This window comes from Solea senegalensis, unplaced genomic scaffold, assembly GCF_019176455.1.
Source record: "Solea senegalensis isolate Sse05_10M unplaced genomic scaffold, IFAPA_SoseM_1 scf7180000014826, whole genome shotgun sequence".
Classification (NCBI taxonomy): Eukaryota; Metazoa; Chordata; class Actinopteri; order Pleuronectiformes; family Soleidae; genus Solea; species Solea senegalensis.
Window position 1 is genome coordinate 1 of NW_025321138.1, and position 20,713 is coordinate 20,713.

At 42.3% G+C, this 20,713-nt stretch overlaps 3 protein-coding genes across 3 annotated transcripts; 1 reads left to right on the forward strand and 2 right to left on the reverse strand.

Moving 5' to 3' along the window:
* Nucleotides 1-117: 117 nt before the first annotated feature.
* On the reverse strand, nt 118-2,457 carry LOC122761571 (spatacsin-like). Its single transcript, XM_044016799.1, has 7 exons — nt 2,266-2,457; nt 2,006-2,125; nt 1,702-1,870; nt 1,536-1,612; nt 1,147-1,302; nt 502-653; nt 118-385 (listed from the first exon to the last, which is right to left on the reverse strand). Exons 1-7 carry the CDS (start codon nt 2,440-2,442, stop codon nt 211-213), a joined length of 1,026 nt encoding a protein of 341 aa, XP_043872734.1. The 5' UTR covers nt 2,443-2,457; the 3' UTR covers nt 118-210.
* Nucleotides 2,458-2,840: 383 nt separating this feature from the next.
* On the reverse strand, nt 2,841-4,492 carry LOC122761572 (spatacsin-like). The gene is made up of 3 exons (XM_044016800.1): nt 3,717-4,492; nt 3,470-3,615; nt 2,841-3,269 (listed from the first exon to the last, which is right to left on the reverse strand). Exons 1-3 carry the CDS (start codon nt 4,468-4,470, stop codon nt 2,841-2,843), a joined length of 1,329 nt encoding a protein of 442 aa, XP_043872735.1. The 5' UTR covers nt 4,471-4,492.
* A 2,069-nt stretch (nt 4,493-6,561) lies between these two features.
* On the forward strand, nt 6,562-13,750 carry LOC122761570 (sodium/calcium exchanger 3-like; the record flags this gene model as incomplete). The annotated part of the gene is made up of 5 exons (XM_044016798.1): nt 6,562-6,595; nt 8,891-9,015; nt 9,348-9,447; nt 12,397-12,669; nt 12,900-13,750. Coding segments are annotated over 5 exons (909 nt in total), but the record flags the coding sequence as incomplete, so codon positions are not given.
* Between the last annotated feature and the right edge of the window lie 6,963 nt (nt 13,751-20,713).

Consider the following 20,713-nt stretch of genomic DNA (forward strand, 5'->3'; position numbering starts at 1 on the left):
TCCACCAAAATAGCACTCTGTCTCTTTTAAAGGTTCAATGCTTTAATCCTTAACCAGCAAAAGTCCTGCACCCGATGACACATGCCGCAAGAACTGCAGGCACGCTCAAAATTTCGGCTCGTTTTTATTCTTTTTATTATTATTATTATCATCATCATAAATACATTTTGTACATTGAAATGTTCTGTGGTTCTGTGGAGCCTGAACGGATCAGCTGGCGAGTCTGTCGTTAAGGTAGTTGGACGTCTTGGCGTCCTGCAGCAGCGTTTCTGCCACGTCGTTCAGATTCTGCTGGTAGGCCAGTCTGTAGCAGCTGTACACGTCGTCGCAGTGCGTCAGCAGGCGCTTCACGTTGGGCGTGACGCTGCTGGGGGCGGCGTCCAGCCTGAATCAACGACAAAAAGTACAGAAGGTAGAGGTGAGGAGGCGAGGAGGCGAGAAGGTGAGGAGGCGAGCTCATGGAGACGGTGGCGTGACAGATGATGTTTACAGCAAACTCACTTCTTGAAAATGTCCTCAAACAGGCCGGAGGTGAGCGGGCGGTGGCGTTTGAGCTCCTCCAGGTAAACAAAGTCTCCCTTCACTACGACCTTCTCGTACAGAATCTCCGCCCAGTCTGGACTGTAGCCGTACGCCTCCGACACCACAAACACCTGCCACGCAAAACAACCAACGTTTTCAAACTTTCAGAAAAAAAACAGCTGGTAACCATTTTATTTCAACAACTTTGGAAGTGTGGACAAAAAGAATTTAAGACTTTTATTGTGGAAAATGTAAGCTTGTGTTTCAGTGTGGATGAACCAAAACTGAAAATATTATTTTGAAAACTGTTTTAGTGTGGATGAAGACAGAGAAAGAATTTTATTGTGGAAAATGTGACATTGTATTTTAGTGTGGAGAAACCGCAATTTCAACATTCTATTTAGAAAACTACTAAACTTGAGTTTTAGTGTAGATGAAGACAGACGGAGAATTTTATTTTGAAAACTGCGGGTTGTGTTTTAGTGTGAACGAAGAGAAAGTGGAAATTTTATTTTGAAAAACATGATATTGTACTGGACAAACATATGCTGAGTATTTTATTTTGAAAGCTGTGAGCTGTAATTTGACTGTGGATGAAAACAAAGGGAGTGTCGGGCGACAGACCTGGTAACATCGCGGCAGCGCGACGATGGTGTTCAGCAGCTCCGCCGGTCGCAGGTTGATGACACGTACGTCCAGTTCCTGTCTGAGGAAGTGGAGCTGAAGAGCGACGAGCTTGGCCGTCCTCACGCAGCGGGTCGCCTGACGCAAACACGAGTCCTGAACACACACACACACACACACACACACAGTCTGGTTTCCATGACTTCACAGGACATTACAGTGACTTTCTGGAGACTCACTCTAACACTAACCATCACAACTTTGTGCCTAAAACTAGGTGTTAACGCAGGAAAAAAAAGTCCTTTGAAGTTCTGGGGTCCAGACAAAATGTCCTCACTACACTGTTGGTCCACACAAAGACTTACAGACAAGAACACACACACACACACCTTGGAGAAACTCTCCGCAGCGTCCTTCAGCAGACCCAACACTTTGACCAGCGAGCTCTCCAGGTCAGGAGTGACGACTGTTAGGAGACAAGGCAAAGGTCAGAGGTCACCAGAGTGTGGCCGACACGACAGAAGCTGGCGACGTGGTGCCGCTCCCTCGACTCACCCCACGGCTGAGCCTCGATGATCTTCAGCTGCGTCCTGGCAGCCATCTCGTGGTTCTCTCCGATCTCCCTCCTCATGCTGAAGCACAGCGCCACCATGTTGTGCTTCTCGCTGTCGGCGGGGAGGCAGCGTTTGATGTAGTCCAGCAGAGCCGTCTTCAGACTGGAGCACTGCACACGGAGGACAAACAACGTGTCAGAGATGAGAGCCACACGGAGGCGCCGCGGAGGTGTGAGACACACTTTGTGTGTGTGTGTGTGCGTGCGTGCGTGTGACTGCGTGTGTGTGTGTGTGTGTGTGTCGACCTGTCCTCGGTCCATGTCCACCTTCTTTCTCAGCAGCATCTCAAAGCGATGGTTTTGATGCAGCAGGTCGAAGACGTACGTCATTTCATTGTATCTGCCGATACCTGTTAGCAGACGCACCTGCACGCGCACGCACACACGCAGACACACACACACACACACACACAGGACAAGAGTGTGAGGGAAATAACAACAACAACATCTCATGGTACATAAACCATGTTTTTCTGGTCTGTATGTCAGCAGAGGGCGGGGCTTACCAGCAGGCTGTAGTGCTCTCCTGGAGCGAGGTAGGCGTGGCTAAGGTGGCGGGCGCCCTGAAGCACTCGCACGATGCCCTCCATGTTACAGGTGAGACTGAAACAGTCGTGAGCCGCGATCAACAACTCGACAACTGCAGAGGAAGAAGAAAAATATCCAGTCCCCACCACGTACATGACGACATTATAAAGTGAAGATATGTTTTAAGGATTAGGATTAGGATTAGAGTCAATCTCCAGGAAATGAATGTCGTACATCTGTGTGTGTGTGCACCTGTGTGTGTGTGTGTGCGTGTGTGCGTGTGTGCGCGCGTGTGTGCGCGTTCACCTGTGTGTGTGTGTGTGCATGTGTGTGTGTGTGTTGATGATGCGTATTGATGATGATGATGATGATGATGATGCGTAATGATGATGATGATGATGATGATGATGATGATGATGATGATGATGATGATGATGATGATGATGATGCGTATTGATGATGATGATGATGATGATGATGATGATGATGATGATGATGCGTATTAATCGTGTGTGATGATGATGATGATGATGATGATGATGATGATGATCGATTACTGCGACTCAGGTCTCAGTGGAACAGTGTTGATGTTTTCCATCAGTTTAATTCCATTTGGATCATCGCTTTTGATTTGATCAGTTGGATCGAAGTCCGCCCTCTGACTGTGAACACCTGTCTCACACACACACACACACACACACACACAGTTCAGTAGTATAGAATCATTGAGGAGCAGATAGACTGACTTTCCAAACACAAGTCGTCTGTTCTCACCAGGCTGCAGGTCCTGGGTGGAGGAGGCCAGCAGAGTGTGGGCCACAGCAGAGGAGACGAGCTGGGCCACGGTGTCTGCAGACAGACCCTGAGCTCTGATGAAGGCCTGGGCCTTTCTGAAGCGCTCAGGCTGATCCGAGAGCAGCAGCATCTCCAGCACGGAGCGAGGCTCCTCCCTGCAGACCTGACTGAACGAGCTCTGCAGCTCCTGGAGACGACACAGGGACATGACATTCACTGATGTTAATGGTTAAGCTTTAATTGTCCGTTTTACTTTTTACTGACAAATTCTCTGAACCAAAATGTTCTAATACTAAAAACAACGATAATAATAATATAATAATATTATATTATTATTATATAAGAAGATAAATCAAACAGACAAAAGATAAGATACACTTCTTGTACCTTAGAGAGTTGGTAGAGGCTGAGCACTTGTTTACAGTAATTGTTGCCGTGGCGACACTGATCCAGGAGCCTTTGGAGCTCGACAACAACATCATCGTCTTCAGGGAGGGGGAACATGGCGAGTGACAGGCTGCTGAACGAGGAAGCTGGACCAGAAGGAGAGAGAGTGATGGATTGTTAAAGCCCGCTCCTGGCTGCCCCCTCATGGTCAAACTTCAGATCACAACACACCAATAAACATACGTACAGCTGGCGATGCTGCTCCTCAGCACAGGCTCCGATGCCTCTTCTGGTGGTCGGGGGTGGAGCTCTCCAGACGCCAGGCCTCGGCAGCGTAGCACCACCCACACGTCCGAGTGGTACAGGGAGAAATAGCGGCAGACTCGGCTGGCTTCATGAACACTGCCGTTGTCTAGCAACCGACCAATCAACGTCGACAAAACTCGCCTCTCCTCTGGACTCAAACCCGAGCCATCGTTCACCTCCTCCTGCTCCTGCTGCTGCTGCTGCTGCTCCTCACATGGAGTGGGCAGTCCTTCCACACTGAGGAACCTCTCCGTGTTCAGAGCTGAGATGTTAGAGAAGGAGAACTCCCTCATCAGAACCTCGTACGTGTTCATTTCAGATGTGACGCTGGGCGGCGGCAGATTGAAAACACTCTCCTTCTCCATGGCAGCGGTGAGGACTTGTCGCCGGACCTGGTTCCTCCACAGCGTCTTCTCAAGGCTCTCCAGCTCATCGCCGGGAGGTGGAGCGAGCAGGGAGAGCCAGTGAGCGGCGATGCCCAGCAGGAGGCAGTGTTCCTGGACGTCCGGCAGCTCAGTCTGAGTGTCCACACTCGGAGCTTTGGCCTGTGACAGGAAGAACTGTGACGCCGGCCTTGGGTCAGTGCCGTCGGTCTTCAGCTGCTCCTGACACTTCTTCCAGAAGCTGACTCGAGTCTCCAGCCTCCTCCACTGTGGCTTGGACTTCTGGGAGTTCACTTCCTGAAGGAGCTTCATGAAACAAAGAATAGAATAGAATAGAAAAACTTTATTCATCCCCAAGGGGAAATTGTTTTAACAGTCCAGGCGTGATCCACACGACTGAGACGGAGCCAGGAACAAGGATTTCTGACTCACCAGTGACTGTATGAGGTACTGATACATAACTAATGCTGTGAGCGGCCCCTTGATTTTAGCCACGAGAAAAAGTCATAATGCTACGAGTAAAAAGTTGTAATGCTACAAGAAAAAGTCATAATGCTACGAGAAAAAGTCATAATGCTACAAGAAAAAAGTCGTAATGCTACGAGTAAAAAGTTGTATAAAGTTGTGTTTACTATACAACAGAATCCAAGAATAGACTTTCAAAAGATGCAATAATGAGTAATAATAAAATAAGAATTCTTTGAAAGTCTCCGTCACGTTCTGCCAGACAAAAGAAACATTTTGGATTTATTCAGTGGTTTTTCTTTTCATTAAAGAATCAGAATCAGACAGAGCTGGGATTTTAATATTTAATGGCATGAATAAATAACAGGAGAAGCTCAATAAAGTCTGATTTCACTCTTTCTTTAACTCACATGAAATTAGTTTAATTTTGTGCTTCGTTTCTTTTTAATGACGACTTGTTGAACTGGTCTTCTGTGTGTACTTGTACTTGTACTTTAAAGGGCTTTTTCTTGGTTAAGACCTGGTTTTTGGGTTAGGGTTGTGATGGTTAAGCTAAAAATATCTCGACTCTTCTTCGACTGCAGCGTTAAATAACTAATGTTTTCCAGATCTGATGCTTTTTGATGCCTCACTAATTATTATTACTATGGAAAAACAACTTGTATTTATATGCTATGAATGTGTGGAAAACCCTCACGTTTGAACATTCATGCCAACAACACTTTAAACAGCAGCTTTTCATGAGCGGTTGAAGCAGGTTTTGTTGTTGTTTACAAACACACACACACACACACACACACATCTGAAGCTGTCAAATAAAATCCAGTCCTCCTCACTCCTGCCATATTGACAGCGACAACGCTGCCTCTTACATAATGCAGTTTATAACCCACCCACTTCAATATTTGTAGATGCCCCTGACAAATGTGATTTTAGCTGAGGAGACGTGATAAAGCATGTTTTATCCAGCAGCTCTCAGGAGGAAGCAAACAAATTATACAACTGCCACAGTTGCTCCACTCTAACTTTTCACTTATTCATTTTATTGGTGCATCCCATGCACAAACGTTCAGATTGTCTTCATTTCTCCCAGATTTTGATTCGAATGCATCACAAATGATCTGTAAATGCTGCAGTTTACGTTTTTACTTGGATTTTTCTTGTGGTGGTTGTTTCTATAATAACGTTTGACCTGCACTTCATATCATTAAGGGCTTAGTTTATTTAAATCCAAGCTCTTTCCTTGTTTACTCTTTGTATACGCACGTTTTTTTATGGTTGTAGGGACAGATTTGGGGGACATTTTTGATATTTTCTAAGTACTTTCTGAGGGTTAAAAGCTGTTTTTTATTGTTTAAGATCAGAATAAGGGTTGATTTCAGGCCTTTAGTTGTCATATATCGAAAAATGTGGCTCAGAAACACATTTTATACTTGTATGCATTAGGGTTAGGGTAATGCAGTTCTCACTGTAGGATTTATATTAATATATTAAAAGTAACTACTCTTTTCTTATACAGTCTATTGGTCCAATACTGCTCCAAAGTGGACTTGGTGAATTAGGGTTTATTATACCTTCAAACTCTGTGATCTGACTCAGCTGGGAGTCGTAAACTTTTGAATTAGGGTCGTCCTCCACCGTTTGTTGATTTCTATTGGACATTTTTCCTTTAATAAACCTTGATTTAGCCCTTGTGCCTGTAAAATGTGACAAAATACTATATTCCGCCCTGTAGCTCGGTCAATCAAATAATCGATGCCACATGCTATATTACACCTCGGGGTCAATACCCAGCCATTTCCAGAGGCCATCACATTTCTCACCTTCTTCTTAACCTGCTTTTCTCCTCATCAGTGTTCCGTGCCTCCATTTCCACTCATCCCTTTTTCTGTTTCCCTCCGATATCTTCCTCCCCCTCTTCATCACCCTCCTCCCTGTCTCCTCTCCTCCACAGCCCGGTTGTTAGCGGACGGTGAGTTGACCACCCCGCCTCCTCAGGCGCCTCCACTAACATCCCCTCCTCTGTGTGTGGTGTGGTTCAAACATCCATAAAAGGGAGAGTGTCTGCATGTGCACGACGGGTTTATTTGGCCTCAGATCAAGATTTGAAACGGACTGCGGTGTTACTGAGAGGAAAATATGTAAATAGACGGCATGGCTGCTCTGTTATTCTCCTCTGTTGCCACTGGTACAAACAATACATGCTCTTTCTCTGCTCTCCCCGGCTCTTAATGATGGGATTTCCATGTTAATAACAGAACGACTTCATCACAAATCCATAAATTGTGGTTTCAAGTTGAGCGCAAGGTTCTGAAATTAGAAATGTAATCACCTTTGAGTCCCTGTCTTCAGAACAGGGGAATGACTGGATAATCAAACTTTAAACATGAGTAAGAACAGGGCGGGAAAATCCCGTTAGGACTTAAGGGTACACACAGTGTTGGGTGTGTAATGGATTTAGCTAACAAGTGTGTGTGTGTGCTGGAGCTGGTGCACTGGTATATTATGCATGCCTGTGTGTGTGTGTGTGTGTGTGTGTGTGTGTGTGTGCACTTGCCGACACATCCTCCTATCAAGGGGACTTGGCTGTGATCTTTAATGGCAACGTTAATATTTAATGGTAAGCGTGTTGTCAGCAAAGAGCAGCAGGCTGAGACCCAGCAGTTATATAAAAGATGACAAGGTCTCCGCACCAGGTGGCTCCATGGGGGTGACACACACACACACACACACACACACAGAGAGCAGGGATGAGCGGCCCTTGCTTTAAACGCACCGGCACTTCGTCTTGATGGAGTTCGACGGCACAGAATTGATGTTATAGAGCACTTTGTAGTTTGCGGCGTTCTCGGGACGGGGAGCTCTGCGAGGAGCGGTGGCGTCTTCCCACAGCAGAGCCACACAGGAACCATCTGACAGGCAGATGGAGGGATTGATCGGGGGCCTTCCACAGTCGTCAGAAATCATTTTCAATATCAGAACAAGGAAATGAGGAGTTGTCAGTGAATGGGAGGAAGTAGGGGAGGAAAAGTAGGCAGTAGCCTGGGGCCCCTGAGCTGAGAACAGCTGATTACATCAGTTCATACACAGTTAAGTTGATCTACAGTTGTAGTTTGACGAAGCCAGTGAATTTTAGGCATTTCCCTTTTGACCTATTTGGTCAGTAGCTATGACTAGCCTTCCTGTCATTACATTTCCACACACAGTACACAAACAACAGCAGGGAATTGATGTATTATTATTAAGTGGTGATACCCTCTCATCAGGTTTTTAGTATTAGGCAGTTCTCCGGTTTAGCTGGCAGCTAGCTGTTAGCACGACGAGCGATATCCTATCAGTACATTCCCAGGCACGGCTACGACAGGCTACGGTTGTAGCTCGACTCTGTTCTTGTCCCAGTTTACAAGCAATAGTGGGGAATTGACTTATTTAATCCCGTCTGCTATGCTAGGTCGTGATAAGACGCCACCTTCAGCTTGTTTGTATAACAGGGTCTGTGGTTTAGTTGGCGGCTAATCGTTAGCATGTCAAGCTCCATTCTGAGACTCCTTACTAGCCATTAGGCTGACGCATGAAATCAGTCTGGGTGTGTTAGTCTAACTTTGAGAAAGTGGATTTATTGCATACTGATTGAACTTAGTTTTTTTGGTTCTTTTTTAAACAACAGGAAGTTTTCCTTTATCTTGTTAACCAGTTTTGGCGCGTATCTTCCAACAAGGTAAGGGTAAAGGAAAACTTCCTGTTGTCTAAAAATGGATTTACTGAGTCCAGTTTTAGTTTGACTAACACAATAATTGTTAAACTGTTTTTCTAATGTCATGTAAACATACTGGGTGTCTTTCTATCATTCATTAACATCAAAATGTTTAACAGTGTATTCAACCTCCACGTCTGTCAAAATTGTGATTTTACAGGTTTTCTAGACATTTCAGATGCACTTATTTTTTAACACATGTGGATATAAACTCATGAACTCTAACCCCCAATATTTTTGGAGAAAAATACAATAGTGGCAAAGCTTTCATTTAGTTTATCGTGTTTGTTTGTCGGACTTTTACTAAACCACTGGACACAGAGAAAAGTTTTTTCTGGCCTCACTACAATGAATCTGAGTAAAACCCGAGCAAGTTGAACTGTCCCCAATGAGGAACCCTCTTGATGTTTTATTCAGTAAATACCCCGTGGTAATCAGCCGAGCATCCTCTCCTAATCTAATTTCCATCATTCTGACTGTGATTTCTTTTTACGTCTCTCCTACTCCGCTCAGATGTGCCAGACAGGAAGCTGACGTCAGACGAGGAGGAAGCCAAGCGGATCGCAGAGATGGGAAAACCGGTGCTGGGGGAACACTCCAAGCTGGAAGTTATAATTGAGGAATCCTATGAGTTTAAGGTAAGGGAAATGTTTAGATTTGCAAACGCAGTCTGGAATAATTACAGTCAGGTATATGAAGTAAACAGCTGCTACATTGCATCAAAGAACAGTGTGATTTTTGTCTGATTTCAGAAGCCACAAGCCGCATACATGAGATGTGGTTTATCTGCTTCATCTAACCTCCTAACCAAAAAATATGCTAACCATATTTGTTTCTGTGGTTTTTATCATTTAATAAAAGAAGGTTGGAACTGCCTGGAACTGAACATCACTGCCATCATGTGGTGAAGTTCATCTATTTCTGCCCCGGGGAGTCTCTGATGTGACTCTGATGGTCTTGTATCTTACAGAGCACAGTGGACAAACTGATCAAGAAGACCAACCTGGCACTGGTGGTGGGAACCAACTCCTGGAGAGAGCAGTTCCTGGAGGCCATTACAGTCAGTGCAGGTACTGTAAACATCCACGATGTTCCTCACTAAACACAGATACACCACAATGTGAAGCATATGTTGAATTCACTCTAATGTTTTTGCAGATGTATGTAAAAATATATATGTTTCTGTGTGATCAGGTGTGAAATGTACATGATATGTGACATTAACTTAGATATAAGTTGATATTTGTGTTTTTTTTGGCATATTTTTATGATCTAAAATTAGGGATATTGTCAGTATTGTTGTAAATGTTGGGTTTCTGTCTCTGGCAACATGATAACAACTGATAATGTAAAAAAGGTGCTGTATTGCGTTTTTTAAAAGTAATAGCATTAATTCACCATTTTTTTAACTTGTATTTTGACCCAGAGACACTAATTTTGTCAACCTGAAGGAAGAAGACTTTATGTGAGGAAACCAATGAAAAGAAATAGAATAGAAAGTTTTTTTATTGGCACTGTGCAAAATATAATGAGATTTGCAGTGTCACTTTTGATCAGTGCAGAATAACATATATTTATTATGACATATACCGAGGCAATATTAAAATATACTATGGTAATATAAAACTTAGTTGTGACAATGAATCAAAATAAGATCTTCTTGTTCTTCTTTTGGCTAAATAAGGTAAATGTCCTGTTAATTCCACCTGTTTCCGGTCTGTTTTAATGTTGTTAGTCACAACATTAAAACTGCTGAATAGTTTTACTGTCATGACAGATTTGTTTTTTAACAGCGCAAAGATATGATGATTGAAGAGTTTAGGGTTTTTTTCAAACACGTGAACATAATACACTTTTAAAAAGACAACAAAACACTATAAAATTGTGAAAAACAAACAAAAGAAATATGAAGATTGTTATCAATGTTTCCGGACAAACATGCCACAGATGTCCACTGATGAACCAGAACATTAAATAAAGTTACTGGTTTTAATGTTTAGGCTATTCACATGTGATAGTGATCTCCTCATTTAATTATCTACAAGTGGAGTCGGTCTGGAAAACAAAGCTCTTGAAGCACTGAATGATCATTGAGAAAAGTCATCCATCACATCAGGCAGCAGCAGCAGCGTCCACTGCATCCATGTAGTGAGTGAACACCATGAAAGCCTCAGTCTGTCACTTTGGTGCTGAAATATTTAATCCAGCTGAGCGCTCTGTTTTTTTCACTACCCACTCATGGTTGAAAAATGCATGCAGCTCACATGGCCTGACACTTTGAATCAGCACTGTGTCCCTGCCTGTGTTTCCTGTGAGCTGCTGCCACACAGAGGACGATCCACACTTCCAACAGAGGAAGAGGACCATTCACATTTGTACTTTCAGCTGCTGTAAGAGTCTGCACTTAATCACAATGTGAACATGTGGTTTAGTTTTCATTACACTGAGGTACAACAAATACACTGAGGTACAACAAGTACACTGAAGTACAACAAATACACTGAAGTACAACAAGTACACTGAGGTACAACAAGTACACTGAGGTACAACATGTACACTGAGGTACAACAAGTACAAGGTACAAGTACACAAGTACAACAAGTACACAACAAGTACACTGAGGTACAACAAATACACTGAAGTACAACAAGTGAGGTACAACAAGTACACTGAGGTACAACATGTACACTGAGGTACAACAAATACACTGACAACAAATACACTGAAGTACAACAAGTACACTGAGGCACAAATACAATACAACATGTACACTGAAGTACAACAAATACACTGAGGTACAACACTGAAGTACAACAAGTACACTGAGGTACAACAAATACACTGAAGTACAACAAGTACACTGAGGTACAACAAACACTGAGGTACAACATGTACACTGAAGTACAACAAGTACACTGAGGTACAACAAGAGGTACAATACAAACAAGTACACTGAGGGAGGTACAACAAATACACAACAAGTACAACAAGTACACAACATGTACACTGAGGTACAACAAATTACACTACAACAAATGAGGTACAACAAGTACACTGAGGTACAACAAGTACACTGAGGTAAATACACTGAGGTACAACATGTACACTGAGGTACAACAACTACAACATGTACACTGAAGTACAACATGTACACTGAAGTACAACAAATACACTGAAGTACAACATGTATACTGAAGTACAACAAATACAACAATACACTGAGGTACAACAACAATACAGTACAACAAGTACACTGAGGTACAACAAATACACTGAGGTACACAATAAGTGCACTGAGGTACAACAAATACACTTACAAGTACATTGACAAGTACAACAACAACAACACTGTACAAGTACACTGAGGTACAACAAATACACTGAGGTACAAGTACATTGAGGTACAACAAGTGCACTGAGGTACAACAAATACACTGAATATTTAAGAATAAAAACATCGGGGTTTTTTTGCATTTAAACTGAAGATTGTCTGTAAACTTCAGCTCTTTTTATGACTCAAGAATGGTTTGTTTTCATGTGACGGTTTAATCTGAATTCATGTCACATTCAGAGGTAAATATACATCAGCAAACAGCAGAACCTCAGGCAGACGTGATGCTGTGTGAGATCTCACTGAGAAATAAGTCAGTGTGTCATTTAAAGTGAATGTTGTTCTCTTCCTCCCCCTCTCTGTCATCTCTTATCTCCTCTATCGATCCTTTATCTCTCCACTCTCGTCCACCTCCTCTCTGGCGCTTTACTCTCGCTGCTCTTTCTCCACTTTGTGCTTCATTATCTGTCATCTGTCTTTTCCTGTCATACGCTCTTTCGCCTCCTCGTCCTCTCACGACTTGCTCCCTGTCCAATCTTCAAATATTTACTTCCCCTCCTTCACCTCTCTGTCTTTATCTTTGCCCAAATATTCTGTTATCTCTTTGTCCTATCCACTGCTCCGCTCGCCCGCTCTCATCCCTTCCCACTTTCACCCGTCTCCCTCCGCTTTGTGCACTTCTCACTAGAAGATGAGGATGAAGAGGACACAGGGGAAGAGCGGCTGCCGTCTTGTTTCGACTACGTCATGCACTTCCTCACCGTCTTCTGGAAGGTCCTGTTTGCTTGCGTTCCTCCCACAGATTACATGAACGGCTGGGCTTGCTTCACCATCTCCATCCTCATCATCGGCCTGCTCACGGCCGTCATCGGCGACCTGGCGTCTCACTTTGGATGCACCATCGGCCTCAAAGACTCGGTCACAGCTGTGGTGTTTGTGGCACTCGGGACATCTGTCCCAGGTGAGTCGGACACTTTTGGACAAGGACATGTTCATGTAACGTGTGAATCCATTCACACTTTATCGTCAAGATGGCTGATATCCCTATTTTTGCTATTTTAACCAGCTTCGACTGGACTTACAACTAGTGATGGCTCTATGTTTATATTAACATACAGCTTTAAGAATGAATTTATTGGATGTTTAAAATAAAGTCAAACTGTCATGACACCTTGACTTTTCTCTCTACAGACACGTTTGCCAGTAAGGTGTCAGCCGTCCAGGACACGTACGCAGATGCCTCCATTGGAAATGTGACCGGCAGCAATGCCGTCAATGTCTTCCTGGGAATCGGCGTGGCCTGGTCGGTGGCAGCCATCTACTGGCACATGAAAGGCAAGCCGTTCGTGGTGGAGGCCGGCTCCCTGGCCTTCTCTGTCACTCTCTTCACCATCTTCGCCTTCCTGGCCGTTTCGGTGCTTCTTTACCGACGCCGCGCTCACATCGGAGGAGAACTGGGCGGACCTCGGGGACACAGACTGGCCACGACAGCCTTCTTTTTCAGCCTCTGGTTTCTTTACATCCTCTTCTCCAGTCTGGAGGCCTACTGTCATATAGAGGGCTTCTAAGCGGGAAGAGACTCGTGAATGTGAGAACATGAACTCACAGGGGTTTAAAGTACAACTTCAGAGGTAAAAGAGTGCACTCTCGCACTGTGGAATTGGGTTTTTACTTGTATTGTGTGGAAGGACAGGAGAGGTAAGCGTGGGAATTTCCCAGACGCCTTCCGCCCTCTCCCACCTCCGTCTCTCCCTCAACCCCGTCTTTAAGGATGCTTGGAGGTGTGAATCCTGGCCTGTTTGACCTGGCGTATCAGAGAGCTGTCCTTGAGCCCGTGCGAGTGTGCTTACAGTTGGGATTGGGAAACCGCCAAATCCAGAAGACGCCAATACCAAGAGGTAGTCCTGCATTCCACTAGAAGAGACTGCAGTCTTATACCCGGAGAGAGCTGAGTTAACCAGAGGTCTATATTTTTCTCAACATCTGACGAGAATGACTTTTTTTAAAAAGTATTTTGGGGATAAAAATGCAAAAAATTTCAATAAACAACAAAACAAAAAAAGAAACACACATACACAAAAGAGAAATCAAAGAACTATTTTCTGATCTACGTTAAGGAATAGCAGAAGAATATATCGTAAATGGAAACGTGACGTCGAGTGACAGTGGGATGGATTCATAGTATTTATTTTTATTTGCATAGCTTCCTAAGGAGCACTGCACTGAGTCCTCAGAGGCGCGACAGTGACTGTGTGTGAACACACTGGCAGACGAATCACCATTCAGACAGACAGGAGGACGAGGTGGACACAGTGAACACGGTCAAACTGCCCTGAACATTACTTCCGTACTCTATACTTATCTATATATAATATATTTCCATATTTTCTGTATATTTTGAATCTTTCTTTAAACGTGGTCACCTTCTGCTCTAACATCAGAGGATTTCTGTTGCTCAGCGTGAGGAGGGGGGCGGGGTTGGATGGGGGGGGGCGGGGGTCAAACTATTCACTGGAACGATGTCTTCACATTTCTAAGAGTTATGTATCTTGCCTACGAGTAAAAGTATAACGTTGTATTTTATTTATTCACTGATATCTGATTCGAATTTTCACCTTTTCAATCAGAACGCTAAAAAAAAAAGAAGAAGAGAGAAATTGTGTCGCTGCAGAGATAAAAATTCAGAGGTATTTTTGTACTCTTCCATCCATGCACTTCGCTGTATACAACTATTTATGGAGACTTCTACTTGTACATGTGCAAAAGGCCAATATTATAAAGGAGTGAACAGAGTGCCTGTGCAGGGGGAAGCATTTGCAGCTGCCCACACTAACCAGATAATCACTCCACTGAGAAACTGAAGAACCTCTCTCCAAAATGGAGGACAGAAAAACTATGATGGCTAATTTGCTGTAGTAGAACGAGTTCAATAAAAGGAGTGCAAGTGCAGGTCAGGGTCACAACTTCAGAGTCCCTTTTGTACAATCAACTGTTCAAACCCCAAAGATAGTCAGTGTTCAGTGAAATAAAAAGCAAAGTAAAGGCAGGAAATATTTCAGTATGAGGGACTAAAAGTCATTGATTGTGATTATCATCTTAGTTTGCTGACTTTCCTTTTGTCAGTTGACAAATTGTCGACGTCTGCCGTGTTATAATTACAAACAAAGTGCAAAATCCTAGTGCCATGAACTGCTAGTAGCTGTTTTCCATAAGAATATATATTGAAACATTTAGAGCTCTTAACAGACTTACAGTGCTTAACAAATGTATTAGATTCAAGATATTTATTTGTCATATGAAATTCAATTCTTACTTTTTCAACCTTTCCGCCACTCAAATAGAATAAAATGTACAAACTTAACGAACGTCGCAAACACGTCTGCCACGGTCCTGTTCAGGAATGCAGGTAAATAACTATAATTTACTAGTACATGAAAATTCATGGATAAAAATAATAATTCATAATAATTTGATTTTAGCATTTAAAAAAACCCTGGTTTATTAACCATTACAGAAATGTAAAACATGCCAATTACCATTGCTGTTAACTAATAAATCTAATGAATTTGTTAAGCAATTACAGTACATAACAATTAATTTCGTAGCAAAAAGCTACAGCTACTAGAAATATAACTAACCCTTGTGTTAGCTTAGGCTGCATCGTAACATGTTTATCCATGATAAACACGACTAAGAACAGGAATATAGAATAAACAACCTTTCATTCATTTTTATTACTCTCACTTTCTCGATTAATTGAGCTAAAACAATAACAGTTTTAGCACTTTAGCTCTCTGTGACGTTGCTAATCTTTGTTAGCTAATTCATGCTAACATCAGAAGCTAAGTTTATACGAACACCAGTTAGCCCTGTTAGCAAACTTTTAATGTTGTTTTTCTGGCCACCTCATGAAATTTGAGTCCAATATTCTTGGCTTTGTAAACCTTTGTTAAATTTAGTTCAGTGTTAGCAAGAAAAATAATAATAATGACATAGTAGATGGCCAAATGTGAGAGTGAATGCAGAATTGGCTAATAGCAAACTCTTTCATGGAAAACCAGGCTGACTTTTTCTTATAATTTGTAATCTGCTCCAGTTTGGATTAAGACTCTTCAGTGAGGAGCAGTGTTGATGGATGGCGTGAGTATCGGAGCAACAGGAAGCTGCAAGTTGAATTGAATTGACTGTTTAATTGCTGTTGAACACACATGGCCGGTGCTTTGATTTTAAAATGATCATCACTCGTTTGCAATGCCTGTGAGGAGTAGAACATGTTTATAAGGCGTGTTTCAGACGTTTCCCTGCTCCTACACATCTGATTCAAATAGTCACCTCGTCAACAAGCTCTGCAAAAACCTGGCAACGACCAATTTATTTGAATCAGGTTTGTTGGAGCTGGGAAACGTGTGAAATGTGGGTCAGTGTTCAGTAGTGGGTGGGCAATAATATTGCATATTATCTTATTATGATCTTAAAATAAAAAAAACCCCACAATATTCCATCATGATGGATGAATGCAATAAAGATACTCAAGGTGATATTTCACATCATTTCAAAGTAAAAGTGCTTGTTTTGATATGGAAGGATGTACGCGTCACAATAAAAACACATCTTTTAATATCAAAAATATCACAAATTAAGTAAATAATAATGCTCACTACTGTAATTGTTTAAAGGGAGAGGACTTTGCGGGGCCATGATATTGAGTGGTGGGCCCCATGTTTGACACCTCCGGTCTAAAACATGCAGGGCCAGGTATTAGGCATATGTTGTATAATCTATAAAGTCAGTTATTTTGATAATTTAAAAGGCATCCAAGTACCAAAAAGGGATGTAACATCTGTTTAAAAACAACAAACATTACACAAAAAGTGTCAGTGGCAGTGACATTATTTTTCCACAAGGGGGATGTCATTCTCCAGTCCCTGTGGTGAGCCCTCTTCCTCTTCCTCCTCATCTTCTTCCTTGTCCGTGTTCTTCCGTTGTGGTGAGCAGCGATGTAAATACGTCTTGTGGCTGAATCGGATGCTCTTTTCCTGGCCCAGGACCACACCTGCTCCCTTTACGCTCCCTCTCTTTATCTCTCTTATACACTGTATAAACACACACACACACACACATGCAGAGTGAGCGGGACAGTCCACTGCTGCATTAAAGGAAAGGACAGTGAGACGACTGTCCCATTCAGAGGCAACACAAACTTTACCACGTTATGTACATAATTATTGTTTTTAGACACAATATTAATGCATCAACACAACTCTATCTACAGTCACTTCATCTAAGCCAGTGAAATTTTACCTCATTTATTTAAAACATTTTCCTCACCAAGTCACCCTCTTGTTTATTTTATTTTTTTTTTAAATATCAAAAACATTTTGACTCTAAGTGACAAGTCAAGTCCATTTTTATCTTTGCCTATAGTGGCTTTTACTCGTATGGTTTATTTATTTGGTTGTACTGTTGATTTGAAATTCTGTCAGGACGTGTTTTGAAGCGCTGAACGCCGGCCTGTGTGTGTGTGTGTGTGTGTGCGTGTGCTAATGTGCATGTGTACCCGCCCCCAATCCGCACTCACGTGTGCACCAGGTGCTGCTGTTGTTGCTGCTGATGGTCTCCACAAAGGCACGACTCTTGACACCCTGTCTTAAAATGACATGTCTTACTTTTATGAAATGAAAAACAACATATTTATCATATGAATCACTTCTTTAAGCACCAGACTTTTTATTTTTTTGGTTCTTTTTGTTTTTCTCAGCCTGCAGGATGGAGCAGAAATATGAAATATCACCATGCAGTAGTTAGACTTGTGGTTGCTGATGTTGTGAGACACTGAGGAAAGCTTCAGTGATGAGGTGAATACTCTTATTTTTTAAATCACATTTTATTAATGGATGGCTATGTTTTTGTTTGTGCTGAATGACAATGAGATGTCACATTTACAAGAAAACGAACAAAAAAAAAAAGAAGCAAATTTCCAAAGCTGACCGATGTTTTTTGAGATCAAGTCGTTTTGTTCTTCTTTTACTGTGGAATAAAAGCAACTTTCTGGTTCATAAGCAAGCACTGGTTTCCCTGACTGAGATCAAAACGTCTACTTTCAGATTATCTTACATTGCCACAGTCTCAGACTTGTTTACTGCCCAAAAACACTCAAGAAATGTATGTTGCATTTAAAAAAAAGCACAAAGGGTTTTTGTTTTTACACAGATATTTATTCAGAAATGACTTTTGATTCCTATTTTACTGTTTCCATCCAGTCACGAAGCCAAGAAAAGTTCTCAGCCTGCAGCTAAAACCAGAACACTGTCTAATAACCCTGTTGATCGCACTCCACTGCATATTTTCGCTGATTGCGTTCCACATCTTTCGTAATTTGCCTCTGTATGTTTTCCATAAAGCTGTCAAACCAACCAGACGCAGGGTGCACGGGACACTGCTTTGTTTACATTTTACAAACGACGAAATATTCAGAGCAGCCTTTTTTTTTTTTATAAAAAAGAATAAATTTAAAAAAAAGTTAGTGTAAAGTAGCTTTTTAAAAAGTCAGTTTTTCAGATTAAAACTCCAAGCAAAAATTAAATAAATCCCTCAGATGTCACCCTAACTATAAAAATACATATAAAAAGTCTAAATCATAATAGTAAATAGAGACAAAATTCAATGTATTAATTAATTAATTAAGTTTATTATGTTATGTTAATGATGAAAATCAAGATTATGGGGAGCTTTTTTTGCATCCAAATCATACCATTGACTCACACTGTCACATTTTTAATTAAATCATTTATATCTTAATTTACACCATTTAAAAAAAGAAGAAGGCATAAATCAAAATCTTCCCAAATATGTAACTTCTTTAATAACTCTTTACATAAACACGACATGTGAAGTGGACTGAAGTGACAGTGAGGTTTGGGGTTCATTCACGCAGACATCAGTATATCCCTCATGTTGTATAACATGGCGTTAGAATAGTAAGAATCAGTTTTAAATGCACTGAATCATTTTGAATTACACTTTCAATAAGTATGGAGTGACTTTACACACACACACACACACACACGCCTCATTACATCACTGAAATAATGACTCTTGTTTATTTGAATGTGTATGTGGGTTGTTTTGTTTTTTTAATCCCTTGCTATGGATTTTGTTTTTATTTCTGGGAATTGTGCATGAAAAATGAAATTTAACTTAAGTTGAGTATTTTAGTATTTTCTTATGTTCTTCTTCATTTCTTTTTTTTTTTGTGGGAGGGGGTGTCTATGAATAAATAAAGGCGATCATTTAAAGAAAAGACATGCTTCCTTTGTGTGTGTGTGTGTGTGTGTTACAGTTTACTGTATAACATTACTCAAAATGATATGGTCTCTGTGTTCCTTCCACCAAAATAATTATAAAAATACTAAAATATTATGATGAGAGATTTTCAAAATAAAAAAGTGTCTGTGTTCTGTGTTGATATGGAACAAGCAATATATGATTCACAATAAAAGTATTTCATATGTTTACATTTATGTATATGAAATGTACCATGCTAGATTAACAGATTTACAGCAAAATCCTTACATTTTTGCAACTAATTCAAAATGGATTGTTTTTGTTTTTTTTGAGTATTATACAACATATGATTCGTCAGATGAATTTGAGATAAATGCTGAATAAAATGTGTAAGAGATTCTGGTTTTGTTTGTTTTCTATGTGTAGGAATTTGGAGAAGTGTAAAGTGGTCAAATATTTCATATGTGATTCTTTTATTCAGGTTCAGGGTCTGACGTCGGAAGGAGGCGGGACATAATCTGCCAGTGACGTGTCTGTGCGCCAATAGGAAGCCGGGGATCGTACGCACGTTGGCACAATTGGCTTAAAGTAAAACGTGCTGCGTCCTCGCGGTGACGCCGCGGTCATTGGCTGCAGATCTGTGCGTTGAAAATGTTCCTGCTGGAGGTGAGTGTGTGATCCAGATCAGATCCAGATCCAGATCCAGAAAGGCGGACGATGCAGCAGAAGTGTCCCTCCAGGTTTCTGCGGGGTCACTGTGCGCGATCACAGGCTACTTAGTTGCGCGCGCGCGCGTGTGTGTGTGTGTGTGCAGACGCACGGAGCTCGCGCCAGGTGGATGCGCCTGCAGTGATCCAGGTCGCCCCTATGGATCGCGTCCATGGATGTCTCCAAACCCGCTTTGGACAATAGTTTGAGTCCCAATGCGCGCGTTTCGTCGTCAGAAGACGCAGAAGCAGACGTGTTCCGCTGGCCCACGCCGCACAATGGTGTCAGCGCCGCGCAGGATGCGGCACCCGCCGCACAGCCGCCGCCGCCGCCGCCGCCACCACCACCGCCAGGCTTGTGGACGGCCGTGTTCGATTATGAAGCGAGTGCGGATGACGAGCTCAGCCTCCGCAGAGGAGACGTGGTGGAGGTCCTGTCCAAGGACTCCCTGGTGTCCGGAGATGAGGGCTGGTGGACCGGAATGATCGCGGACCGGGTCGGAATCTTTCCGTCGAATTATGTGAGCGAAGGGAAATGTATTCCGGAGGAAATCCGGGACACGGCGGAGCAGCAGTACCCGGTGCCTCCTCTGCACCGTGAGTATCCCATTGTGTTTTCTCACTTAAACGCAGCACAGCGTCGGTGCACTTGTCTTTTGTTGGGAGGCCAGATGAGACAGAGACAGACATACTGCTGTGTCATAGTAGACGCAGCGTTGCCTGTCTCTCTCTCTCTCTCTGTCTCTCTCTCTCTCTCTCTGTCTCTCTCTCTCTCTGTGTGTGTCTCTCTTCTGTTGGCCTAGAAACAGACTCATCATCCCCTCAGCTTCAGGACCACACTTCATTATCACAACAAACAAACACATCCTCACAATCATCATTATATATTACATTCTTCACTAAGTGCATCGGGGTCCAATAACAGTGGGTCAAATAGTCTTTTGTTGATGTTTTGCCTCATTTTTATGGTGTTTTTCCTTCAAAACTGCAGCCAACGAGAAGGAAATATCAAAT

Bases quoted from the DNA above. Each gene is read 5' to 3' on its own strand.
- LOC122761572 (XM_044016800.1), bottom strand. From the start codon at position 4,470: ATGAAGCTCCTTCAGGAAGTGAACTCCCAGAAGTCCAAGCCACAGTGG. The intron at 3,616-3,716 runs GTACGTATGTTT...CTTCTGGTCCAG, and splicing joins GAGGAGCAGCATCGCCAGCT to CTTCCTCGTTCAGCAGCCTG. The intron at 3,270-3,469 runs GTACAAGAAGTG...TGTCGTCTCCAG, and splicing joins GCCTCTACCAACTCTCTAAG to GAGCTGCAGAGCTCGTTCAG.
- LOC122761571 (XM_044016799.1), bottom strand. From the start codon at position 2,442: ATGTACGTGGTGGGGACTGGATATTTTTCTTCTTCCTCTGCAGTTGTC. The intron at 1,613-1,701 runs GTGAGTCGAGGG...GTCTCCTAACAG, and splicing joins CATCGAGGCTCAGCCGTGGG to TCGTCACTCCTGACCTGGAG. The intron at 654-1,146 runs GTCTGTCGCCCG...TTTGCGTGGCAG, and splicing joins CGCTGCCGCGATGTTACCAG to GTGTTTGTGGTGTCGGAGGC.